Source organism: Neolamprologus multifasciatus, chromosome 15, assembly GCF_963576455.1.
Source record: "Neolamprologus multifasciatus chromosome 15, fNeoMul1.2, whole genome shotgun sequence".
NCBI classification, from domain to species: domain Eukaryota; kingdom Metazoa; phylum Chordata; class Actinopteri; order Cichliformes; family Cichlidae; genus Neolamprologus; species Neolamprologus multifasciatus.
The window spans coordinates 11,144,205-11,167,907 of record NC_140453.1 but is presented as its reverse complement, the minus strand read 5'-3'; the positions used below and the strand labels follow the sequence as shown (position 1 = coordinate 11,167,907).

The following is a 23,703-nucleotide window of genomic DNA, read 5'->3' as shown; positions in this document are numbered from 1 at the left end:
ATAATAATCATAATAAACAGGAGATCATAATAAAAAGGTCAAACTGGTTCAAGCTGACTGATCGGAGTAGAATTAAACTGTGAGGCAACGGGGCATTTCAAATGTGACACTAAACAGAAACTTTAATTTAGAACTGTAAGCCTTAAAATACAATTATAAACACTCATCATTAGTTTATTGTAGAGTCTTTTCTTTACAATATAACACATATTAAGATGATCGTTGCTATCAAGTGGGGCTGTGTAAATATAAAAGAAATAAAATTGTAACAGAGTACCCTCCATTAACAGGCAATGCTCGAGTTAATTTATTTTATTGAAGAAATTGAAAATTGCCAAAGGAATCAAAAAGAAGGTGAAACAGCTGAAATGGTAGATGCTGCAGAATTGTGCAACACGTTTTAATCTTGATAAATAAATGATTCAAAAGTGGAAAACACAAAACATATCTTGTAAAACATCTTTGTTCTCAAAATTTGAGTTCCAATCCAACATCTGCTAGTTTTAGACCAGATTAACATGTCAATATTTTAACAAGATTTAGCAGATAGATCTGTATAACCTTCCTGACTATTCAAAATGTCCTATAAAAAAGCATTTTCTAGGCAAATTATGATTTGTGGGGGTGTGTTTTTACATTTTACTCTGCCTATAGTCTCTACAGAAAAGGTAAAAGCCTGTTATGTAACAGCATATACAGGATTTGCATGAACGGAGTGAGCTATGCCACCATTCTCTCGCTTTTCTGACATTGCAGTAATATGTGCAACATAAAGCTTTCAATTTTCCCAGTAACTGTATTGATCTGAGCTGCAGGGAGGGGAGAATTACGCAGGGTGTTACCAGAACCATGTCCAGGAAAACAGCAGCTGTGAACACACACAAGATCACAATAATACACAGAGCCCTGTTCAAAGACTACACGGGGATTCGCAAAACACTAACCGCACCATACACACCTACGTGCAGCACACAGGCGAGGGTGTTGTGCAGGCGCATATCTGCTTGTACAGCAACACACTGCAAATCTACCGAGCACATGCACGCTCAAATCGAGGTGGAATACCAAATGAGCATGTGTAATTACATGGTAAACGTAGTAATGATCCGATGTTTAAATATTTCAACAGTTGTGTGTTGTGCTGGCACCCTGGCAATCCATTCTCGGGGACAGGCTTGCAGGCAGCGACACGAGATGCACGAGAGTGACTGCGTGCGCCCAACACGTGAGCAAGCTGTCCGGCCCAAAATATTCATGACCAGCTCATTGCTCATGGCCACGAGAAGACAGGCAGGAAACCCAAGGAAAATGCATCATAAATCAGGAGGAGAAATAGATGGATGGAGAAAGAGGGAGTGCCTCTGCTTTCAACTCTGAAGACCAAATGCCTTCAAGATATTTCTCTTTCTCGGTGCCACTTCCCAGATAAATCAACACACACACACACACACACACACACACACACACACACACACACACACACACAGGAGAGATGTCTTTATCACCATGCCATAAAACATTCACGTCTCTTCAGGAACATCACACTGTTAAGTCAACAGGCAACAAATCACCTGAGATTGTGGCTTCAATCAGACATCTTTAAAAAGTTAGGACAGTGTGACAAGGTGCACGCAGTCAACACACTCCTGCTGATGTCTATGGCGTTATTTTTGTGCCGCTATTCTGAGCGCACGTAAAACAAATTTGAGCGCACGTAAAAAAAGTTTGCACGTGAGAGTGTTGTATTTTGAGGAGAAATTTATTTTGAGCGAAGAAAAGCTGAATTTGAGTGAACAAAATTCATTCCTGTGTGCAAAAAATGTATTTCAGTGTTTGCTATTATCCACACACACACACACACACAATAGCAGCCCCTCTCGCTCAGTTTTTGCATTTGCGCTTGCTCGCAATGTGTTGCTCGCGCTCTCAACATTTCTGCCAGTGCGCGCTCAACTCTTTCTCTACACCGTTATATTTGTGCCACAAAACCAGCCAATCACAGACTTGGATGCAAAAATATCTGATTGGCTGTTTTGGTCTCCAATCAGCTCGAAATGACGAAATGCAATATCCCAGAATCCATTTCATCCAAAACTCCCAGTGGGCCGATGATGATTTTTCATTTTTATGTTTGTTTGTTTTTGTAACGGTATAAACAATGAAAGGTGGTGGATTAGCCAATTGGTCAAAATCAACTCTGGGCTTTAATTACAATACATCCGTATTGAGGGGAAAAGGAATGCGATTCGTCCCGTACTTCAGCTTGAATGAAAAAAAAGACACAAAGCTGGAGTTATTCTGTCTTTACGTTGCACAGCTGCCTCTTCTCCCCAAATTCTCTCTCCCTTCCTCCCTCTCCTGTTGCTATTTCAACCATGAAACTGATCAATGATCAGCTGATCGTGTCTCTTGTTTGTTTATCTCCCACTTTGCGCCAGAAACAGGAAACCAGCGGATGTTGCGCTAAACAACAACAGCAGCACGTTCAAGCTTGATAAGCTGTTGTTAGAATTTATTTTTAATTAATTTCTAGTATCAGCTGATATTTGCTGGAGCCACAGCTGTAAAAGCTGCTGCTCATGATATCGGTTTGGAAACATGAAGGTGATACAAATCATACATATATACCAACAAGACAGTGTACATCACTGTCACAACAGCGTTTGTTTTAGTTTTGTCTTTTTTTCATGTCATGTCATGATGTCATGATGACTGTGAGCAGCTTCGGTAGCAAAGGCAATATAATAACTCTGAAACCAACAGTTTACACATCACTGGGGGCTCCTTCATGCATGACAAAGGTAATTTCTTAGAAACTGAGACATTTTAAGAGGATGTAGTTATCTGGTGCATCAGTCCTGTTGACACACTGACCTACTCTACCTGTGCTCATTAATGTGCTTCTTGGTCTCACTGTGCTTATAGGGAATCTGGGTCAAAACGTGCATCCAGTCCCCCCGGGACATGAAACAGATACCAATATAGACAGGACATGACACAAGTTCGTTACTAATATCTACACACATACGCAGATTTTACTGCATTTGATGAACTATACACTGATGTGTCTGTTTAGAAAGGCCAAAGGAGCTTGCAAAGAAAAGCGTCTGGACTTCTTTAAGTTACTTGAAGACGTTTCACCTCTCATCCGAGAAGCTTCTTCAGTTCTAAGGTCAAATGGTGGAGAGTCCCAGATACAAACCTAGTGGGAGTATCCCCCCACACAGGGACAAAAGGACCCCCTGATGATCCTCTAATCGCCTGAGCCAAGGTGTGAAACTGGGTGTGGGTCCCAATCAGCCAGAGTTTCGGGTGAGCTCATTGTGAAACTTGGCCCCACCTTATCATGCGAATTCCTGAGGTCAGATGGCCCAGGATGTGAGTGGGCGTTAAGGCGTCTGGGGAGGGAACTCAAAACTGGATTATAGATGGCAGACAGTTGGTATCGTAAACCACCGCCTCTGTTCAAAGATGGTCGCTCACAGTGGACATAGATGGCTTCTTTCACTCCTCTTTCAAACCATCTGTCCTCTCTGTCCAAAATGTGAACATTGGAGAGACCAAACAGCCACTTCACAAGCGCATGGCACAACACAGAAGAGCTACCTCCACAGGACAAGACTCAGCTGTCCATCTGCATCTTAAGGATAAAGGGCACTCTTTCGAGGATGCCAATGTCTGGGACTCTCCACCATTTGACCTTAGAACTGAAGAAGCTTCTCGGATGAGAGGTGAAACGTCTTCAAGTAACTTAAAGAAGTCCAGACGCTTTTCTTTGCAAGCTCCTTTGACTACGATGACCTGGATGACTGAGAACCTTCACATACATTCTGTTTAGAAAGTAGCAAAAGCATTTATCAGAATCACATATTAAGATTTTTTTTCAATGAAAATATTCCTTTTAGGCCTAAAAAGGTCTTACATGCAAGTCTACAGCTCTGCCTAATTTGGTATGCATGGATCTTGCCCAGTGTCAGCCAGGAGAGGCTGTAGCTGCCATCATCAGTCTTAGTTGGATACATGGTTCAGAAAATGAATGGATGAATGCATCTCTAAGAATATCCACTGCAAGCTCTACTCACTCTCAAATTCTCTTGCTACATGGTAGGACGACGCAGTACTTATCCGCAGTGATTAATGTCCTTAAATTCATCAATGCTGTGGTCACACTAAGGAACAGTGGTACCAATTTGCCTGAGAGTGATTGCAGTTAAACTGAGTCAGACTGACTTTTTGGAGACAGGTAGCCTCCCACCAGGTGACCCATGAAATCCATTTACAATCAAAAGTGCAACATACTCAACCTCTTGTTACTAGCCGGTTGCCACAACTACTTGCAGGCAAAAGAATTCAGTGCAATCATTGGGTAAACAAATTCTTCCTCACTGCCTCTGGTATTTTTTTTTAACTCTTGTGGGATTTTAGGCTTTTAATGTGAGAATACTTTCAAAGCTGATTTGGACCTTAAAATCTACCTTGGCAAGAAACCAAAAAAGAGAACCGAATCAGTCATCAAAAAATTAAGGCAAGCCGGAAACCCGCTGGTGACCTCTCATCACCTGATGTTCTAAAAGGAGCCAAAAATCCCGACGCACATGCCCCACATTCTCACCCAAAGGGACCATCAAGGACATCAAAAAGGTTTACACGCTATCACAATACCCGTGCAGAGAACCAGAAAAACCAAAATAAAAACAACTGGAACTATGCAGGATTTGTTTCCTTTGACAAGCAGAGTAGTAGCAGCAGTAGATTTGTAAGCAATAATACAACAGAGGAAACTGTGCAACTATCTCAATTCATTTCTTCAATGCATTAGAAGAAACAAACACTATTTAGAGCCTCAGCTCTATCACTGACACCGATTAAGGTGACGTCTGCTCTTCCGTCTGACGTAAACCAAAACAAAGAACTAATTTCTTCTGGGAGACTTAAGGGAGGTGGGCGAGAGAGAACACAACCAGGGTGACATACTCATACTGGAACGCAAAATGCATTTGAGGCCTAAAATATAAGCAGTTAGCAACCCAGCCTAAACTGAGAAGTGCTGGGAGGTCTTTAGACAACATAACATATCCTTGAATTATTAGAGGATATTACCTTGTTAAACAATTACACTCAGAAGTGAAATTATTTTTAATTTATTTAATAAGATCCACAAATTCCAATCTGATAGCTTCCTTTAATATATTTGGGGATTTGAATCTGCCTTGTTAGGACAGTGTTTGTGTGTTCATACCTCCTGGGTGCGACTACTCTCTCCAGACTCCGTTAGCAGTTTGATCGGTGTGGATCGTTGAGATACAGTCCCCTCATCCTCACGGTCCTCCTCGGAGTCATCCTCTGATGTGCTAGATATGGCCTCCTCACTTGGGGGAGGAGGTGCGCTAGCTGCAGTCTTCCTCTGGAGAATCGTCTCCTCTTTACTGCTCTTGCTGCTGCCAATATCCACACACATGCACACAGATCAACGTATGTATAAACACATAGAACTATTGTTCATGTATTGTACATTTTACAGTTTAGTCAAGCAGCAGAATTCCGATTATTTTTATCATGTCTAATGAGTCATCAGATCAGAAATGGCACCATGTTCTTCCACAACATCTCCCTGCAGAAATGTGACTAAACATGTAACTGAAACAGACTTCATGGTTCCCAAAGGCTGTACGAGTTTGAGCCCATAATCTCTGTATACAGAGGATTCTGCAAATGTTATCCCTCTGTGTTTTCTACCTCTGTCAAGAACAGAGTGTGTGACTCACTTCAGAATCTGTTTGAGATCATTTGTGATCCATCTAAACTTCTTTTTCCCCTCTCCCAAGGGCTTGTTTGTTTAAACACAACCCATGTTTGCCCATTTTTGAATGTCCACATTTTTAAAATTAAGATGTCGACCACATCCAAAGAAAGTAAGTGAAATAAGTTGTATGTAGATGCTGTTTGTAGATGGTTTCTTACTTTTATTTTCATTGTTTTTAGCTAGTGACAGTGACTGAAGAAAGTGCATGCCAGAAACGGAGATAATTTAAAAACCGAAAATTGCAGATCTTAACAATAAACATGTTAGTTATAGCAATAACAGATGTGCTGACAGATTTGCTGCCAATCAGCTCCTTGCTCTTCTACTCCAATGTAAAACCGCTGAGGAACTGGTCATGGCAAAGAGATCTGACCCTCAAAGCATGCCTCTACTAAAAGACTGGTTATTATTAGTTTAGCCTCTGCTATGTCACAGGGGAAAAAACAAACATACATACAAACAAAAAACAAACAACAACAAAACACCAAATGATTTCTTCTAAGATGTACTGATCAATCAACCAGGAACCAGAAGATTTCAATCATTCTCAGCTCAGACTGGAGACCACGCAATCATCCTAAACTATGAGCTAGTCCATTTCAAGCACGCACTAAACACGTATAGCTGCATTGGCAAATATTTGCAAACACACTCACACACACATGTGGAAGCTCCTCAATGAGTGAAGAGACACAGATCACTGAAGTAAACCGTAGAGTGACCACTGTGAAAACGTTCAGAACGGCAAGCCTAATGGGAAACTCACCCAGCTGAACAAGAACATTTTAAGGGCTATCAAAGGCAGAATGTCAACTATCCAGAGCTCAGAGCCAGCCACAAGGGAACAGCCTTGGTATGCGCAAAGGATCAATGCCGTTAAGTGAAACACTATGGAGATGAGTGAATGAGTAAAGGCTTGACGTCCTGTTATGTGGTGAAGTTATAAACATGCTGGAAAATTATTTAAGCGGCTGACATTTCACATTAATAATGCTTTTGTTTGCCAAGGTAAAATGTGTCAGGTATAGGTGAGTGTACAGCAACTCATTTTTAGTTAATCATCTGTTTCTCTTTCCAGTAAAAAAGCACTTTATTTTCAATTGTTTTAATGAGAAAATATCTTGTAACTTACTTCAGTTTGGGCAAAATTGATTATTTAAAAAAACATTTTCAATTAAAGAAAACTTCAGTTCTTAGAAAGAAAATCATGAAAATCGAGAAAAATTCCGTATCCACATTCGGTATCCAGATGATGACGATTACACGTGTTATTTATCCTAACAGTACTGCCAAAAACATAATGACATGGTGGGTTGACATGTATGCCAGTGTAAAAAAAAAAGATCATAAATGATAAGTCCTGTTCATTTCAGACAAATACCAAGGACAGTTTATACAACTTGATGCCCTTCCTACATCAAAGATCTATCCAACAGCATGTGCACATTTACATTCTTCAATCATCAGCTCATTATAATAAACATGTTTGAATATGTAAAAAAGTATAAAGACAGAAGTCAAAAAGCTTTTTGAATAATCAAACTGTTTGCAATGGTTCATAAGCTTATTTCATAAAATTAAACAAAGTGGCATTTAATCCATTAAAACACCGTTTTTCCACTAAAACAGGTGGCGATACGTAAATCAGGTAATCACTTTGGAAACACGTTCTTCAAAAAGCACAACTTGTTCGCACAAAGGAAACTTTTGTATTTATTAGGTTAGAAGGAAAAAAAGGTAAGTATGACAAAACAAATGTTTGTGACAGAGATTTCAATTTATAGAGGTTAGAGACACAGAGACCTGACCGCAATATTAGGAGGAGAACCTTGCAAAGCAAGCAAGAAAAAGCAGATATGAAGGATAAGAGTTATGAAACAAAATTCTTATTCACAGAAAAATGGCAACAGGTACACAGAGCAGCTTTTGGGGATGTAGATTAGCTTGTACAGGGAAAGCTATCTGAAGCACAGAACACAACTGGACTTCAATTGCATGCTTAAGCATGTAGATTCTAATTTCTATTTCTACAGCAAATCAAAAATAAGCATTTCATATTTAAGGGTCTTGCTAATGTAGGGACAATGAAAAGCACACGAGGACTTGCATTATCCTATTTTTTCCTGTGTGCATACATATTTATTTGGAAAATATATTAATATATAAATGTTTTTTGAAACCAAAAAATAGGGAAAAAGTGTAACATTGCTTGTGGTTAAACAAAGCTGTGTGCATGAGGGCACAGTGACATTGGGCTGATTTATTTTTCATGTAATAAATAAAAAGGTACCAGAAACAACACAAAGGTTGATGTGTACATGGTAGTACTACACTCACCCCAGCACTGATTTTCCCGTTTCCTCTGGCTTGCGCACTGTGAATGGGTTTGGATCCGCTCCCACTGTTTTGGGCATAAATTCCCTTTATGATCAGAAAATAGCTATTAGTCGACATCCTGCATAACAACAACAGCTAATAAATTCAGAACACACTGTTTATCAGAGACATGTTTCACTTCCAAAATCATTGCTTTTGTATAGGGCTGTGCGATATGACCAAAATCTCATATCCCGATAGAATTCTATCGTCCCGATAACGATATAAATCACAAAAATTTAACGTTTTCTGTAAATTCTGTGAATCTCGGGCAGCTCGACTTGCGTGAAGTGTTTCCAGCTGCGCGTCCTTTACCCGGAGTCGAGTGTTTTAACCGATGCATGAAACTATACATTTTTAGACAGAAGCTGTAACGTTCGCCGTTTACTTTGTATTTATTAGACGGCGTGCTGCGGGTTGCCTGTTCTAACGTTTGAGTCTAAGGTTTATTTTTTAGCACCTGGCGTCTCTTTTTTTCTTCTCATCCGTAAATAATCTGCTCTTTCACGTGATTCAGTTTATTTTGAAAAGTCCCAACAGGATCTTGAGCTTTATTGTGAAAGGTTTATGTGGAACATAAACAAGCGGTTGCTGTTGCTAACGACAACGCGTAAAAACAGGCGCTTGTCCGTCAGTAGTGTGGTTATATTAAATATAAGAGAAAGAGAGAACTTTAAGAAATTAATATAGCCACTACAGTGACCATCAGAACGATGAAAAAATATTGCCGTAAACAGTTTATTTTGCGACACCACGAAACAAACGATAGCGTAAAATGAAACGATAGACGTTTTTATATCGTCATCCGATATATATCGTTATATCGAATAGCCCTACTTTTGTATGTGTATATCCACCTTGCAGAGTTGGTCATGGCAATGCAGAACGTGTCATCAAAGGCGGTAAGTTCATACGGTTTGAAGAATTCCGTGTAAATGTCAATACTCTCGTCCACCTGGTTCATTCTCTTCACTTTGACCTTCTTCATATTTTCCTCACAGGGAACTGCATCCAAACAGGAACAGAGAAAAATAATATTTATATTTATAACAATTACAACCGCTTCACCCACACACTTTCAACACAAAAATACACTATATCGCCAAAAGGATTTGCTCATTTAATCCACAGGGTTTAATATGATACGACATCAGCCCACCCTTCTTCCACGAGGTTTTGGAGTGTGTTTATGGGAATTTTTTGCCATTCTTCCAGAAGCACATTTGTGAGGTCAAACACTAGCGTTGGATTAGAAGGCTTGGCTCGGATTCTCCACTCTAATTTATCCCAAAGGTGTTCTATCGGGTTTAGGCGAGACACCTCGAGTTCTTCAACACCTATCTTGCTAGTCAGTGTTTTAATCGACCTTGCTTTGTACTCTGATACACATCTATCTTTGAACAGGAAGGGGTCATCCTCAAACTGTTCTCACAAAGTTGAGAGCATCAAATTTTCCAAAATGTCTTGGTTTGAAGCATTAAGAGTTTCCTTTCACTGGAACTAAGGGACTGAGCCCAATTCCTAAAAAACACAACCCCACATCATAATCCCCCCTCCATCAAAATTTAAACTTGGCACAAGGGAGTCACGCAGATCACGTTCTCGTGGCAACCACCAAACCCAGACTCCTCCATCAGATTGCCAGACAGAGAAGATTCATCACTCCAGAGAACTTGGGACTTTCTGCACAGATGGTATATTACCATAGTACCACTGGAATTTGACAAGCTCATGAGACCAACCCATTCTTTCACAAATGTTTGTAGAAGCAGAATGCATGCCTAGGTGCTTGATTTTTACACCTGTGGCTAGGGTTGTGCGATATGACCAAAATTTCATATCCTGATATAAGACATCTATCGACCCGATAACGATATAAATCACAAAAAATGTAATATTTTCTGTAAATTCTGTGAATCTCGGGCAGCTCGACTTGCGTGAAGTGTTTCCAGCTGGGCATCGTGTACCTGAAGTCGAGTGTTTTAACTGATGCGTGAAACTATATATTTTTAGACATAAGTTGTAACGGCCGCCGTTATCTTTGCATTTATTACACAGCATGCTGCGGGGAAAAAACTGTTCTAACGTTTGAGTCTAAGGTTTATTTTTTAGCACCTGACGGCTCTTTTTTGCTTCTCATCCGTCAATACTCTGCATAGTGTGATTCAGTTTATTTTGAAAGTCTCAACAGGATCTTGAGCTTTATTGTGAAAGGTTTATGTGGAAAACAAACAAGCGGACACGCAATGGTTTTATCGTCGTTGTTGCTAACGACAACGCATAAAAACAGGCGCTTGTCCGTCCGTAGTGTCGTTATATTAAATATAAGAGAAAGAGAGAGAAAGAGATCTCTAAGAGAAAGAGAGAACTTTAGGAAATTAATAATGTAATAAATACAGTGACCATCAAAACGATGAAAAAATATTGCAGTAAACAGTTTATTTTGCGACACCACGAAACAAAATGAAACGATAGACATTTTTATATCGTCATCTGATATATATCGTTGTATCAAACAGCCCTACCTGTGGCCATGAAAGTGTTTGGAAGACCTGATCTCAATGATTTGACAATATAGTGTATATTTAAACAAGTTGGTTACAACATCAGTATAAGGTTTGTTGAATCCCTAGATTGGTCTGCAGAGTTATTTTTCATTTATTTTTTACCAACAATAATTGCCACCAAATACACAGTTCCTGCTAGGCTAAGGAATATGGTAAGCAATGACAGACAAAGCCATTGATGGTTGTTCATTCAAATCAGTTTCATAAATGGTTCTGTTTCTTACTATTAAAACCATTAAATTCATTGACAATACCTTCATCATAGGGGACAGGAAGGTAGGACAGGACTCCCTCTGACCACCAGAGTGTATAGCTACAAACAAATAGGATACACAGCATTAAAACATTGAAACTTTTGAGAAGGTGAACGCGACCTAAAATCTGAATTAGTCTCTTCTGGGACTTAACCTACATTTGGAAAATTGGCTTGGCTGGACCACCTAGACTTTTATTCAATGTGAGCAATTTGAGCGAACACTCTTATGATGATCTGGTTTAGCGTGCGATGTGCTTCTTACTCCTCTTTGAGAGGAAAAGCGCAAAGTGTGGAAGCTGAATTGAATTTAGCTGCAGCCATGCTAATTTCTTGGAATAATGACTGAGCTACTTAGGCCCATTGTGGCTACACAAATTTGTGGCCTGAAAAAGAAAATTGGGTCTGCTTTTACGTAAGCATGAAGACAGTATGAAGCAACCAGAGTGAATACACTCTCACACTTACGCGCATAAATAACAAGCACAAAATCACTCTGGGTCAAAGCATGAAGTGAATTGCAGTCATTACTGGATCATGACTAGGACAGACCAATTGATAAACTGACATTGTGAAATTTGTAGGACATCAGCTTGAACAGACAACACCTGCATGAACAAACAACAGGTGATAGAGACATGTGTCATACGGACATGCTTACGTACTGCATGGTGGTTCTAAGAAGACACAAAATAAACAATCAACCACAAAAACAGAAATACAAGGAAAAAAGATTATTGATATTTTCTTAGTATGTAGCCCTGTCTTATCATATTTTCAATTATATTTAACAATATCTCACATAAAAGGATTTCAGATTTCACCGAAGCAATCATAGACTCCCCAATAAAATGCCTAACCTAACATTACCTCGAAAAACAAACTGACAGCAACAACTGTTATATTCTATCTTAAAGATCAGATTTGATCTTACAATAGAAATTATATCATATCCAGATACTACAGACGTCAATGCCAGCGTTAATTTACCACTAGGATAATTACAAGGAGAGTAATTACTGTGTTAAGACTGTTCTCCATGAGATCAGTGAGCATGGTCGTGGAGCAGCCAGATCCTCACATCTCAAAATATGCATTAAAAAATGGCAACGTATTTAAAATCTAATGGATATTTTGTCAACACGCACACACACAAAAATTGTTTCTTCAAGTCATTGATAGGATAAGCAATAAAACAGCTTTGAATTTCTTTCTCTGTGCTGTTAATGAGTATTTATATCAAACTGATCACCCTCTTAGGATTATCTTACAGCATATATACATTTTCCTCCTTGTAGGGGTTTTGGATTTCTGGATTTTGAGCATACCTCATTTAATGTTTGGGTTGAATCTCTTATAGGTTATTTCTCATAAGAAAGTACTGTGTAAGAGCTTCACAGGTGAAAGCTACAAAAATAAATAAATAAAATTGGTCACTTTTTTGACAGTCTGAAGTCTGAAGCAACTACAATCTAATAGTAAAGTGTGTAGTCGCAAAACTCTGTGTTGTTTTTTCTCACTTTGCACTGATTTTTGCACATATGCTGTGGAAACATTAAAAATTTGTTCTTAATTTGCCTGTGTTTTCTCCGGATCTCCTTCCCTAAGTTTAGCATTCCTGTGCTTTCAGAACCAATGCATAAGATACCAATTTGCACATAGACATTAAACTTTCAGGATCAAAGCTCTGAAAATCTTGTCCAGCTCAAGAAAAAGCTGGATGTTTTGCACACTTGGATGTGCAAAAAGTGTGCAATCCAAATCCTATAAAAATCCACCAACATTTAAATGAACAACTTCAATAATGAAGACAGAGAAATAAAGTCGGTGTTCATGCAAAGCAAGCACAGTAATCTTTTGGTTGGTGTATTTAGGGTTATCTGTTACCTCCGTCTGTCTTGGGGGATGGCCATGGTGCTTGTATGATGCAGATAGAAGTCTGTGGGAAGCTCCCAAAGGTGTGGCTTAAACTCTGATGGCTGGTAAACTTGGAGGAACAAGTTGATTGCATCTTGTCTGTCAGCATCTGAAAGAGAGAGATGGAAACACGAATAGCTAAAAAAAACAACCCAAAAACTGTAAAACAAACTGTAAAGGTCCATCAAGAGACGTGATTATACACAATCTGAACTCTCTTAAGTAGTCTTCAGAAATATTTCTCCAGGGTTCTTGAAAGACATTCAAAGCTTCTCTCTTGCCAGAAGAGTTGCCAGTCATTTCCAATCCAGTTCTTAGGTAATTTGGCATAACTGAGCCCTTTCTTCCAATTTCTCTTACCTAGAAATTGCTTCTTGACAGCCAAACTTCCATAAAGACCGTTTCTGATGACATTTCAGTGAACAGTAGATAGACAGACTGAACTCATCCTCAACTGGTCTAGGCAGATGGCCTGGTTCTGCCACAGGTTTCTCCTGGTTAAATGGGAGTTTTTCCTTCCCACTGTTGCAAATGCCTCATAGGGGGTAATCTGAGGGTTGGGTTTTTCTCTCAAATATTGTAGAATCTCTACTTCACCTTACACAGTGCCTTGAGGTGACAGTTGCTGTGATTTGGCACTATATTGAAATTGTACTGGAGGACCGGATGCAGGTTTTTACACACACACGCAGTTACACAAGTGTCCTCAATATCTTCGGCATTTTTTGTAGATTCAAAAAAAGAACTGAAAAACCCCCCCAAAACAAAACGGTTTAGTGTAGACACTGAGTCATCTGTTGAGTCAGGTGCCTTTCTATGCTTAAATAATTCATAGGTTAGTGTTAAGTGGCTTTAAAAACCACTGAGCTACATTGCTGTACTCAAAATGACTGAAAAAGCAGCCAATGGCAAAAGATAAAACCTTGAAAACCTGGAAAACTACTGATGTAGATGACTTAAAAAAATATACTGCTTGAAAAAAGTCTTGAAGTCACTAATGCCTAGAGATGCTCAGGAAGAGGAAAACCAAATAATGTGCATACTTTAAATTGAATCTTTTTAATCATGTACCATTTTATATATTTAAACTTTCGAGTTTTGTGTTTTAAGTCAACAGTGCCTTGTTTAAAAAAACAAAAACAAAAGAACAAGAAAAAAATGTTAGTTTATAAATTACTGTGGTTCCTAATGCAGGGGATTACAGTTCAAAAGTGAATGTGAAGAAAATTAAGCCTCCTTTACCATGATGGCAAACTACACCAGCTCTTCACTGTGAGCAGCATTGAAAAGATTTAAGATAAAATTAATTAACATCTAAGTAACGCTGACTTGTACATACATCATAGCAGTAAAAACTCTTGTAACAACTGCACTACAGCATTTTGGCTACGAGTGTGTGCTTAGATAATCTCTGTGAGCGTTTGTGTGCTCAGCATGTGGCACGTGCTTTACACATTTGTCTGGTTTAGTGCTATTTAATTCACCCTCCCTAACTACAGCATGAAGCCACGTGCATGCTGCCCCAACAGTCACGTTAGGTAATTAGAAACTAAACTGGGTTTTATTACAGCCCACCACCAAGACTGTTCTCCAATTACGTTTTTTTCTCTGAGATTTATCTTGTGTATCACATGATACGAGTTACTGGTGATCTTTGAACATAATATACACGTGCATCCATTATAAATGAAAGGAAGGAGGAATATAATTTGACATCATGTCTGTTAATTGTCTTAATAAGCATATGAGGTCACACTGCATCTACCAATTAAAAGGCTGCACAGGATAAGGAAGCTTACACTACACGGTTCTGTGTATAAAATTGATCTGTGATTCAAGGGGAAGCTGTTACAGTGCTTGACTATGATATAAAATTATATGTCATTTACCTCATATGAAGTAGTATTTTATAATTTTATTCTACTGTATTTATTTTAATTCCCCATATACATAATAAAAATATATACAACATACATATGCACATATGAGTGCCATTAATAGGAGAACTTATTATGGAAGGATTATGGCTTTAACATTTACCGGGTGTTCTTTTTTAGAAATTACTGAGCAACGGGGCTGGGCGCTCAGGTATGTACCAGCTCACTCCTGGTGGCTACTTGGCGGGACCTGGCGCCTGTTGCTCGGTCCGGCCTCTTCCGGGGCGCGGGGGGCCATGGGGGCCCTCCGGCCTCCGGGCCTGCGGCTTGGTTCACTCTGGCACAGCTGGCTGCCGGCAGAGCTGGCGGGCACGCCGGTGCAGCCCCCTCTAGCTTCTGCTCGGTGGCTACTGGGTGGCCCCTCGTCTGGGGATCCTCAGCCCTTCCCATGAGGGTGGCACGGATGCCCCTCCGGTGGTCCTCCTTGGGTTCTCGCACTCTGGGGCCTCTGGATGTCTGGGGCCTGGATCTCCTCCATGCCTGCTTCATGCCCTGGGGGACAGGGCTATGGCTCTCTACATCCTCTTGCAAACCATTACATGGGGAAACCATTTGAATACAAGCGCGCTGATCCACACAGGTGTGCACACGGGTGTTCACTGTTCGTAGACTTAAATTACACCTTTCTTGGCTGCTACTTCAAAGCACATTATGCGCTGTCTGTCCTGCGTGCTGCACAACAACATTCAATATTTAGTATTTACTGCTGTTTACACTTAGCTAGATTAATGTGATGGTGTTGTGTTTAGTATGTTGCTTTGTTTTTGGTTTTTTTTGCTTGTTTTCTATTCTTTCTCTCTCAACAGGTGATCCAGGAGATTTTTTTCCCCCTTTCTCACTGTCCCTCTCCCCTTCTGTTTTTCTTTTCCTTCCTCTTTCTTTCTCCCTTTCCTATCCCTCACTCATGTCTGTCCCATCTGTAACAACTGAAAATAAAATAAAATAAAAAATAAAAACAAAGGTCGATCAAATGGACCAATACGGCAATGCCATAATGATCTAATGATTTGGCAAAATAAATCCATTGGGTATCCTTGTTGGTCTTCAGACAACAATTCTGACGGCTAAAGAACCAAATGGGACAGGCAAAAAAAAAAAAGAAAAAGAAATTACTGAGCAACACGAGGCTGGAATTACCCTTTTCCAATTTTGCAGAAACTAGTCTAAAAGGGGCATGGAAAACATGACCACGGGAAAATCTGTGAAAATGGTTGTGCCCTTGTAAAGGGGCAAGTTGACAGAACAAACCAGCCAGTGCTCAGACAACAAAGCATTTAGGCTAATTTGTACTTATATAGTCTTCTTAAGTGGCAACAAGTAGTTAATCATATTACCTGATTCAGGTCATGGGATTGTTCAATTTGCAGTTCATGAATCCCGTTCGAGTGTGATGGTCTCTGGCTGTCTGTGCTGCTGGATTATATGGGCTTTTGAATTTTGAAGATTGAATTTCTCAAAACTAAATCAAGAGCAAAGCACCACAGACAAGGTCGATGTTGTAGGTCAAGTAGTGCAGTTCTGTTAATCAAGGTTTAAGACACAGTACACAGTCTTCTTCTTCACTCCTGGAACACTCACTGATGTACTGTGAAAACACCTTTGTAAACCCATTAAGATTTCTAGATACACTGATTGTAACCACGCACTAGGGTGTCATTTAAAATGATTAAAAATCGAAATTGCGGACATTGCAAAGCCACTTTTATCAGTAACTGATGGGTAATTATGTCATGTCTACAAATTGGCTGCAATCAAAAAAAATATCTGCAATTAACAATATTAGAAATCTCATCCCCAGTCATGCGCAGAAAAAAGGGGTTTAGCAGAGGTAAATGTGAAGTAACTGCCTTTTTTTTCCTGAGGAATTTTGAACCACCTCTCTTTACCATGTTCCCACAGTTCATTGAGCTTTGCAGGCATTTATTTGTGTGCAGGTCTCGCAAGGTCTTGTCCCAGCATTTCAGCAGCGCTGATGTTCTGGACTGACACCTTGTTGCTGCAGTCTTTTAGCTACTGAATTGTATATTTGAAGCTGATCATTATCCTGTTGCATGTCCCAATTTTAGCCAAGCTTTAGCTGTCAGACAGATGTCCTCATATATGACTCTAGAATAGCTTAGTATGCAAAAGAGTTCATATTTGGCTCAATGACTGTAAGGCGCCTCAGTCCTGCTGCTGCAAAACAAACCCAAATCTTCTCGCATCCACCATTGTGCTGACAGTTGATATGAGGTGTTTGGATTTTGCCAAACATGGCTCTGTGCATTATGGTCTCGTCTGTCCAAAACACATTGTTCCAAAAGTCTTGTGATTGGTGCAGATGCAACTTTGCAAACATAAGCCATTTTTGTTTTTTAGAGAAAAAATACTTTTCCCCGACAACCCTTTCAAACAAGCCATGCCTGTTCATTTTTTTTTTGAATTGAGATGTCATGAACTTTGATATTTAACATGCTAACATATGGCTTTACAGTCCCCAATTCTTTGACTTGGTGCAGTTTCTCTGAGTATTGCACAGTCTGCCTTAAGGGTGAATTTGTTAAGTTGTCTGTTGCTGGGAAGATTGTCAACTATCTTGAGTGATTTTCACTTGTGACCAAACTTTCTCACAGAAAGTTTTGTGAGCCGATTCACATTTGTCCCATGTTCTGTTCAAGTAAAGGCAGAAATGTTTGCTTATATGTAATTATAGAGTGTCGTTTTCTTCATACTTCACACTGCCTGTATTCACTGCATGAGTGTAAACTACACATGCATGCACAGGCTGAGCCCATTTCTATGGAAACCTGGAACATAACTAAGAGTAGATTCTGTTTAATACGGAGCACAGTTGAGGATAGAAGGAACTAGCGTAGAACACACCTGAGAAAGCATTGCTGTAGTACCGTGACAGCGTTTGCATGATATCTTTGGAGTGCTGTGTCCAGGGTGCAATCTTGCGGTAAGTCTTGACCCTGTGCACGAGCTGAGAGCCCCCGTACTGCAGTGACAGAGTGTCTCCATGGTCTTCATACAACTCCTCAAACAACCTGAACAGCACAAAAGAAAAAAATGTCATCAATTCGCAAGGGCAAATAAAACTGTGATTCATTTATTATGTTGCTAATCTGGACTTTTGGAGGATTATTTTTTGGGAAAAAAAAGGTGTAAAAAAAAAAAAAGTAATTAAAAATACCTCAAATGATTGGGTCTGTATTTTGTGCTTGTTTCTTTGTATGTGTGCAACAGTGAATAACTACTAGAGAGCTATGAGTCATATTAAGTGGTGTTAATGTGCTGTTCTAACAGCTTTCACATTGCTTGTAAGAACGCTTCAGTTCAAGCATGTGACAGATTCTTGTTCTCCTTGATGCACTGACTGTAGCTCATGCTGTGTTCAGATGGAAAAAACTGAGCTTTAAGTGGCAGTTTCAAGTAAAAGTAGACAGAGACACACTACTGACTAATGTTTGTGAATACTTAATTTAGAGCAGCAAACTTTGGGATAAAAGGTTAGGATAACTGCCATATTTGCGTCTGCCAAAAGGATTCCAAATAAATGAAAAAGATAAAGTTTAGCATGGATTAGATTTTCAGGCAATTATATGAACTTTACCTCACGCAGTCAGTATCAAACTGGAGCTTGGGCTTGTCAATCATTCCCAGCGCGTAAAGCTGATAAGCCAGAGCGCACTTGCCCACCATGAACTGGGCAGTATTGGTCCGGTCGAGACAATCCACACAGTTGGTCCGCAACACACCAGTCTACACATCAAGCAACAAGAGCAAAACAGCTGACTTTATTAAACTACAGCCTATTAACTAATCGTTATGATGATGACAAACAGGCAAGCCTTTTTTTAAAAACTCATACATTTTTACAATTGTGTGCAAAAAGCTGCAAAAGACCTACCTGCAGTCGCCCAGTGGATGTTATTTGCCCACCTACATCTCCCCACCTGTAAAAATGTTACTTAATTTACTGAAGTCAATAAACAAACGGAAACAAATCGAACACGTACATCACAATACTATTCTTCTGCAAGAACATTTTCTAATTTATTCCGGCTTCAGTATGATGAAACTGCGATGATAACTGTCATCACAGTGACTGCCACCATTACGAGGATGAACATAATGGAATGGGTGCAGACACAGCAAAGGCACCCTGACACAATGAACCCCCATCGGGAGTGCAAGTACAGAAGAAAATGTTCAGCAGACAAATTCTAATACCCAGAGATGAAAAGTGGAAGTCATGTTGTTCACATTTACACTGCTGTAGTACTTTCTGTGCAAAACCAAGCAAAGTTATACTGACCCCTAGGAAAAAAAAAGTTACAGTATGTTTAAAATTTAGAAAAAAAGAGATTAATTCTTGGTTATTTTGTTAACGTGAAGTCAGAAAGAGGCAAACAACTAGAGTGCTAGTTGCTAATAGTTTTTTTTTTGTTACATGAATGTTAATAAACAGGACACCAATTTACTGATTAGTGAACTTGTTAGTAGGTAGATATTGTGTTACTTGGGGCCAAGCTGAACCATCCAGTAGCTGGCCGTTGCTTTACACTTCACTGTGTAGACCTTGCTAGTACCAGTTTATAGACCCTCTTTTGTTTTCAGAACTGCCTTAATTCTTCATGGTTTCATAGATTCAACAGGGTCATGGAAACATTCCTCAAAGATTTTGGTCAATATTGACACGATAGCGTCACACGATTGCTGCAGATCGGTCTTCTGCATATCCATGATGCAAATCTCCCACCATCAGTGTTGGGAAGGTTACTTTTAAAATGTATTCCACTACAGATTACAGAATACAAGCCCCAAAATGTAATGTATGAGAGTAAATCATACTCTCATACGTTTTGTATTCTGAATACAATGGATTACTTAATATATCATCAAGCTTTTTACAACTACATGAATGTACTATTGCTGTGTGATTTATTACTATTACTGAAGGCTACTCGCCATACCAGTACCAACTAGATTTTTAAATCTTAATATAAAATGAGTAACAGTAGGGTGGACATTAGGTAAGGCTGCACTTTTTGCAGCGAAAACTATTTGGCGGGTATATAAAGCAGGTCCGCGGCTCCGAACCGTAGTAAAGGGACCTCTGGCTAATACCGTGGGTTCTGTGTCGGGCTCATAGCTGAAAACTAGCTTTACTTTGTTGTCTGGGTCAACTCTGCTAACGAGAGACAGAGAGAGGCGTTGAAAGGCTGCTCCAACAGAACGTATTGTTTTGGAGGAAAACACGAACACAGTGTACAGTCGAGTCTTAATAGCTTACATACAACTGGGCTACACTGCCCATGAGGCTACATTCTTTAGGGCTATGCCTGCAGCACTCTGCCTATTGCCTTCATATTAAATAATTTTTTGAACAATAATTAAAAAAACATATTTTGTCACGTCATTATGTGGGCTGCAAGTAGAGGTGACATGGGCCGCGAGATTGAGACACAGGCATTAGAGCCTCTTAATGCGTTTTGTTTGGGTTTGCGTGGAATTACCAAAAATACAGCGGGGACAGCCTAACATATGAAACAGGAAAAGACTGCCGTGTAATCCCTTTATTTTAACAAAGTAACTGTATTTTACTTATTCCATTTAAATTCTCTACCACTCTCATTCAACACTTTCTTTTTAAAAGGGAAAAACAGCAAATAAAGAAAATCACCCTTTGACGAAAGGCAGACTAAATTGTACAAAAGCAAGCAGAAATGAATCAATGCAAAAACCCCAGTAATTCTGAATTTCTCCTTGTGAGCTGTGGACATTTTATCATCTCTGAATAAACTCCGTGACCCACTTTAAAATCAATCAGCAGCTGTAGCTAAAGTATGCATCAAAGTACAAAGTCTGAATGCAGCGAGATGGAAACTTCAGACAAATGTGTAAATGATCAGAACAAGGCAGCGTTATCAAGACTTTGTAAATATCTTCATTATCCATGACCCAATTCCTGCATGTGATGAATGCTACAGGTGTCATACCTGATTGCACAAACAAACAAATCACCTACCAGTGTATGTGCGTGCGTGCATGTGTATAGTTGGGAGCATGTGGCTGAGCGTATGAGTCCTTAAAGCAAAGAAAGTGTGATAGCTTACGTAATGCAAAAGAAAGGGTAATAAATATGTGCTCTGGCATGGTCGTTGTGTTATGTAACAGAATGGTAATGCTGAGTAAAAGCGATTAAATCATCCAGACAGTAGAAGAGCCAGGCACTATGTACATGGATGGCAATCTACTCAGCTCATTAGCAGAAATTTCAATGTAATACAACTGCCATCAGGCATAATTTCCATTAAGAATTCATATGTGGAAAGTTTCAAAATCAAGCAAGTGTCGATAAGTGTGATCATGAATATGGAAAATTACAAAACCTTAAATTTACAAAATTTGTGGAAAACATCCGATATATAAATCTAAAAAAAAGACACTATTGTGGTTTCATTTTCTTATAGCTTTGTGTCACGTGATGCGTAACCTGTAACCCGCTCATATTCAGATTCATTAAGCAGCTTCCATTTTACTTATTAGTTTGCTTCAAATAAAACTGAAACGGTAACAGATGTGTTTGTTTTACACATGGGGCTGACTGAAAGTTTTAATTCTTGTCCAGCAGGGTGTGTTTAGGCCTTCTCTGCTTTAAAGGGGGAGAAAAAGAAGCAATCGAATAGGATTTAAAAAAAAGAAAAAGTCTCACCTTTCATCTGGTCTGAGAGTGTGACAGTAGAAGTCAGAGCGATTAATGAAGAAACCCGTTCGCTTGACCACGTTCTCTGCTATCATACTCAGACGGTCGAGAACATTGCACAACTTGCTGGGACAGAAAGAGAAAGATTGGAAATGTCATTTTAACTCGCTGAAAAATAAATCATTTTAAAAAATGGATGTGCCTGTAGAAGCTCATTCATCAAATTTCATATCCAAGTCCCTAGACTTTAACATCTCTATCCTTTGCTCCCAAAAGGGCTCAGGTTAAAATGTCAAGATCTCATATGAGCGTATCAGAAACAATGAGAAGGTCTGGAAATGAATAATGTCAGTATTTTAATCCAGAGAAGTTTCAGAGTATCCCAGATAGCTGCTTCGAGCTCTCTTTAACACGTCTGTCCAGACCTTCCCAAAAATCCTCTACAACAATGTGAGAGGAATTTCAAGCAGTTCTAAGAGAATTATAAAGTCACATAGAAAATGTTTACTTCAAGTTATTGCTGCTAAATATTGGTTCTACAAGCTACTAAATCACAGGATGGGGGTTCAATTTTCTCTTTATGTAATGTGGATGTAATAATCACAGGATGGTAATGTGCTTAGGTCACACCATGATATTTTTCCCCTCTTTCAAAGTGAGCTTCTTATTTTGATGGTAAAAACACAATAAACCTGCACCTTAAAGATATTCTGTGCACTAGTATTTGTCAATACCTCTTGGTGTATCGGGCCATGTCCCAAGCGATATAGTCTATGCAATGGGAGGGAGGGAGGAACTGATTCAAGTTGACGACAGCACGGAACAGCTCCTCACTCAGAATCTTCTCGTGTTTCCTTTTTTCACGCTTCTATAGCACAACAAAGAGATGTACACATCTATGTGTGATTCTATCAAACGTCAACTTAAGTATTACATTAAGGTGGGCTTGATGTACAGTCACAATAGTATCTGAGTTCTTTGAAAGGTTTCCATTAGGGATGTAGTCAGACGTGTAACAGATTCTGTGTTTTCCTTTGAAGTATTAATCAACATCCATTCATGTCTTTTACACAGTGACCTCAGAGAACACAAAGCTGCAAGATGCAATTTACAGGCATCGAGCAGAGTAGAATATATGTAATAGAAACCACATGATGCAGGCCAAGGACATCCCAGCCTACTAAAATTAACCTAAAAATGAAAATTAAATGTGAAAAAACATTTTAATTAAACAAAAATAAAAACACGACTTTCGCAAGGAAAAGAAATAACCAGAAAAAAAGGGCTTATGTTTTGTGTGTAAAATATTAAAACGAGCGGTCCACACACGCACACGGGTACTTTGATAAATACAGGATATGGGGATTTGGGGCGACCGTGGCTCAGGGGGTTGGGAAGCGTATCTGTAACCGGAAGGTCACCGGTTCGATCCCCAAGCTCTCTGTCCTGGTTGTTGTGTCTTTGGGCAAGACACTTTACCCTACCGCCTACTGGCCGATGGTGCGATATGGCAGCCTCGCCTCTGTCAGTCTGCCCCAGGGCAGCTGTGGCTACAACTGTAGCTGCCTCCACTAGTGTATGAATGTGTGTGTGAATGAATAGTGGTAGTAAAGCGCTTTGGGTGCCTAGAAAAGCGCTATATAAATCCAATCCATTATTATTATTATATACCTATGGCACTAATTGGTATCAATTTGAAACTCCTACATTGCTTTGTTCACCAATGATCCCATTAACCAACTTGGGTGTCCACGTCGCCTGACCTCTCACCTGCCTGGCAGGGTGATGATACCCCATGAGCCTTTTATGGCTGAGGGGCAAAAAAAAAAAAAACAGTAAAACATTTAGAAATTTTGTCCAAAGTAATATTTAAAAACATCTTTCCCCTGCCTTTTACTTCAGTGATGCCTGCACAAACTTACAGAACTTTGTGGCCTTAAGAACTGTTGGTCAACATCTAGCAACCAACCAGATTGGTTTCCAAGCTCACTAAGAAAAAAAATGATGGGCAACAACATCAAACTGCAAAATCAACTGAACCACCTTCTTCCCCCTTCTTGAACTTCAGTGGACCATCTTGACTACATGCCTAAATCATTGCTGCCATATGACTGAATGAATACATGTGCCTAATAAAATGGCCAGTGGATGCAACTGTA

The 23,703-nt window shown here is 39.5% G+C and overlaps 1 protein-coding gene across 3 annotated transcripts in view; it reads right to left on the bottom strand.

The window, feature by feature from the left end:
* The window catches only part of fig4a (FIG4 phosphoinositide 5-phosphatase a), a 59,448-nt gene that overhangs the window by 12,244 nt on the left and 23,501 nt on the right, over positions 1-23,703 (bottom strand). For 2 of the 3 annotated variants that reach the window (XM_085132828.1, XM_085132830.1), the window contains exons 12-21: positions 22,279-22,412; positions 21,554-21,670; positions 18,746-18,791; positions 18,449-18,597; positions 17,716-17,882; positions 12,887-13,025; positions 11,001-11,059; positions 9,037-9,184; positions 8,141-8,224; positions 5,240-5,438 (exon numbers count right to left, since the gene is read on the bottom strand). In XM_085132828.1, coding sequence (XP_084988954.1) covers positions 5,240-5,438; positions 8,141-8,224; positions 9,037-9,184; positions 11,001-11,059; positions 12,887-13,025; positions 17,716-17,882; positions 18,449-18,597; positions 18,746-18,791; positions 21,554-21,670; positions 22,279-22,412 — 1,242 coding nt within the window. The remainder of the gene's footprint in view (positions 1-5,239; positions 5,439-8,140; positions 8,225-9,036; positions 9,185-11,000; positions 11,060-12,886; positions 13,026-17,715; positions 17,883-18,448; positions 18,598-18,745; positions 18,792-21,553; positions 21,671-22,278; positions 22,413-23,703) is intronic. The other variant, XM_085132831.1, reaches the window with a different exon arrangement.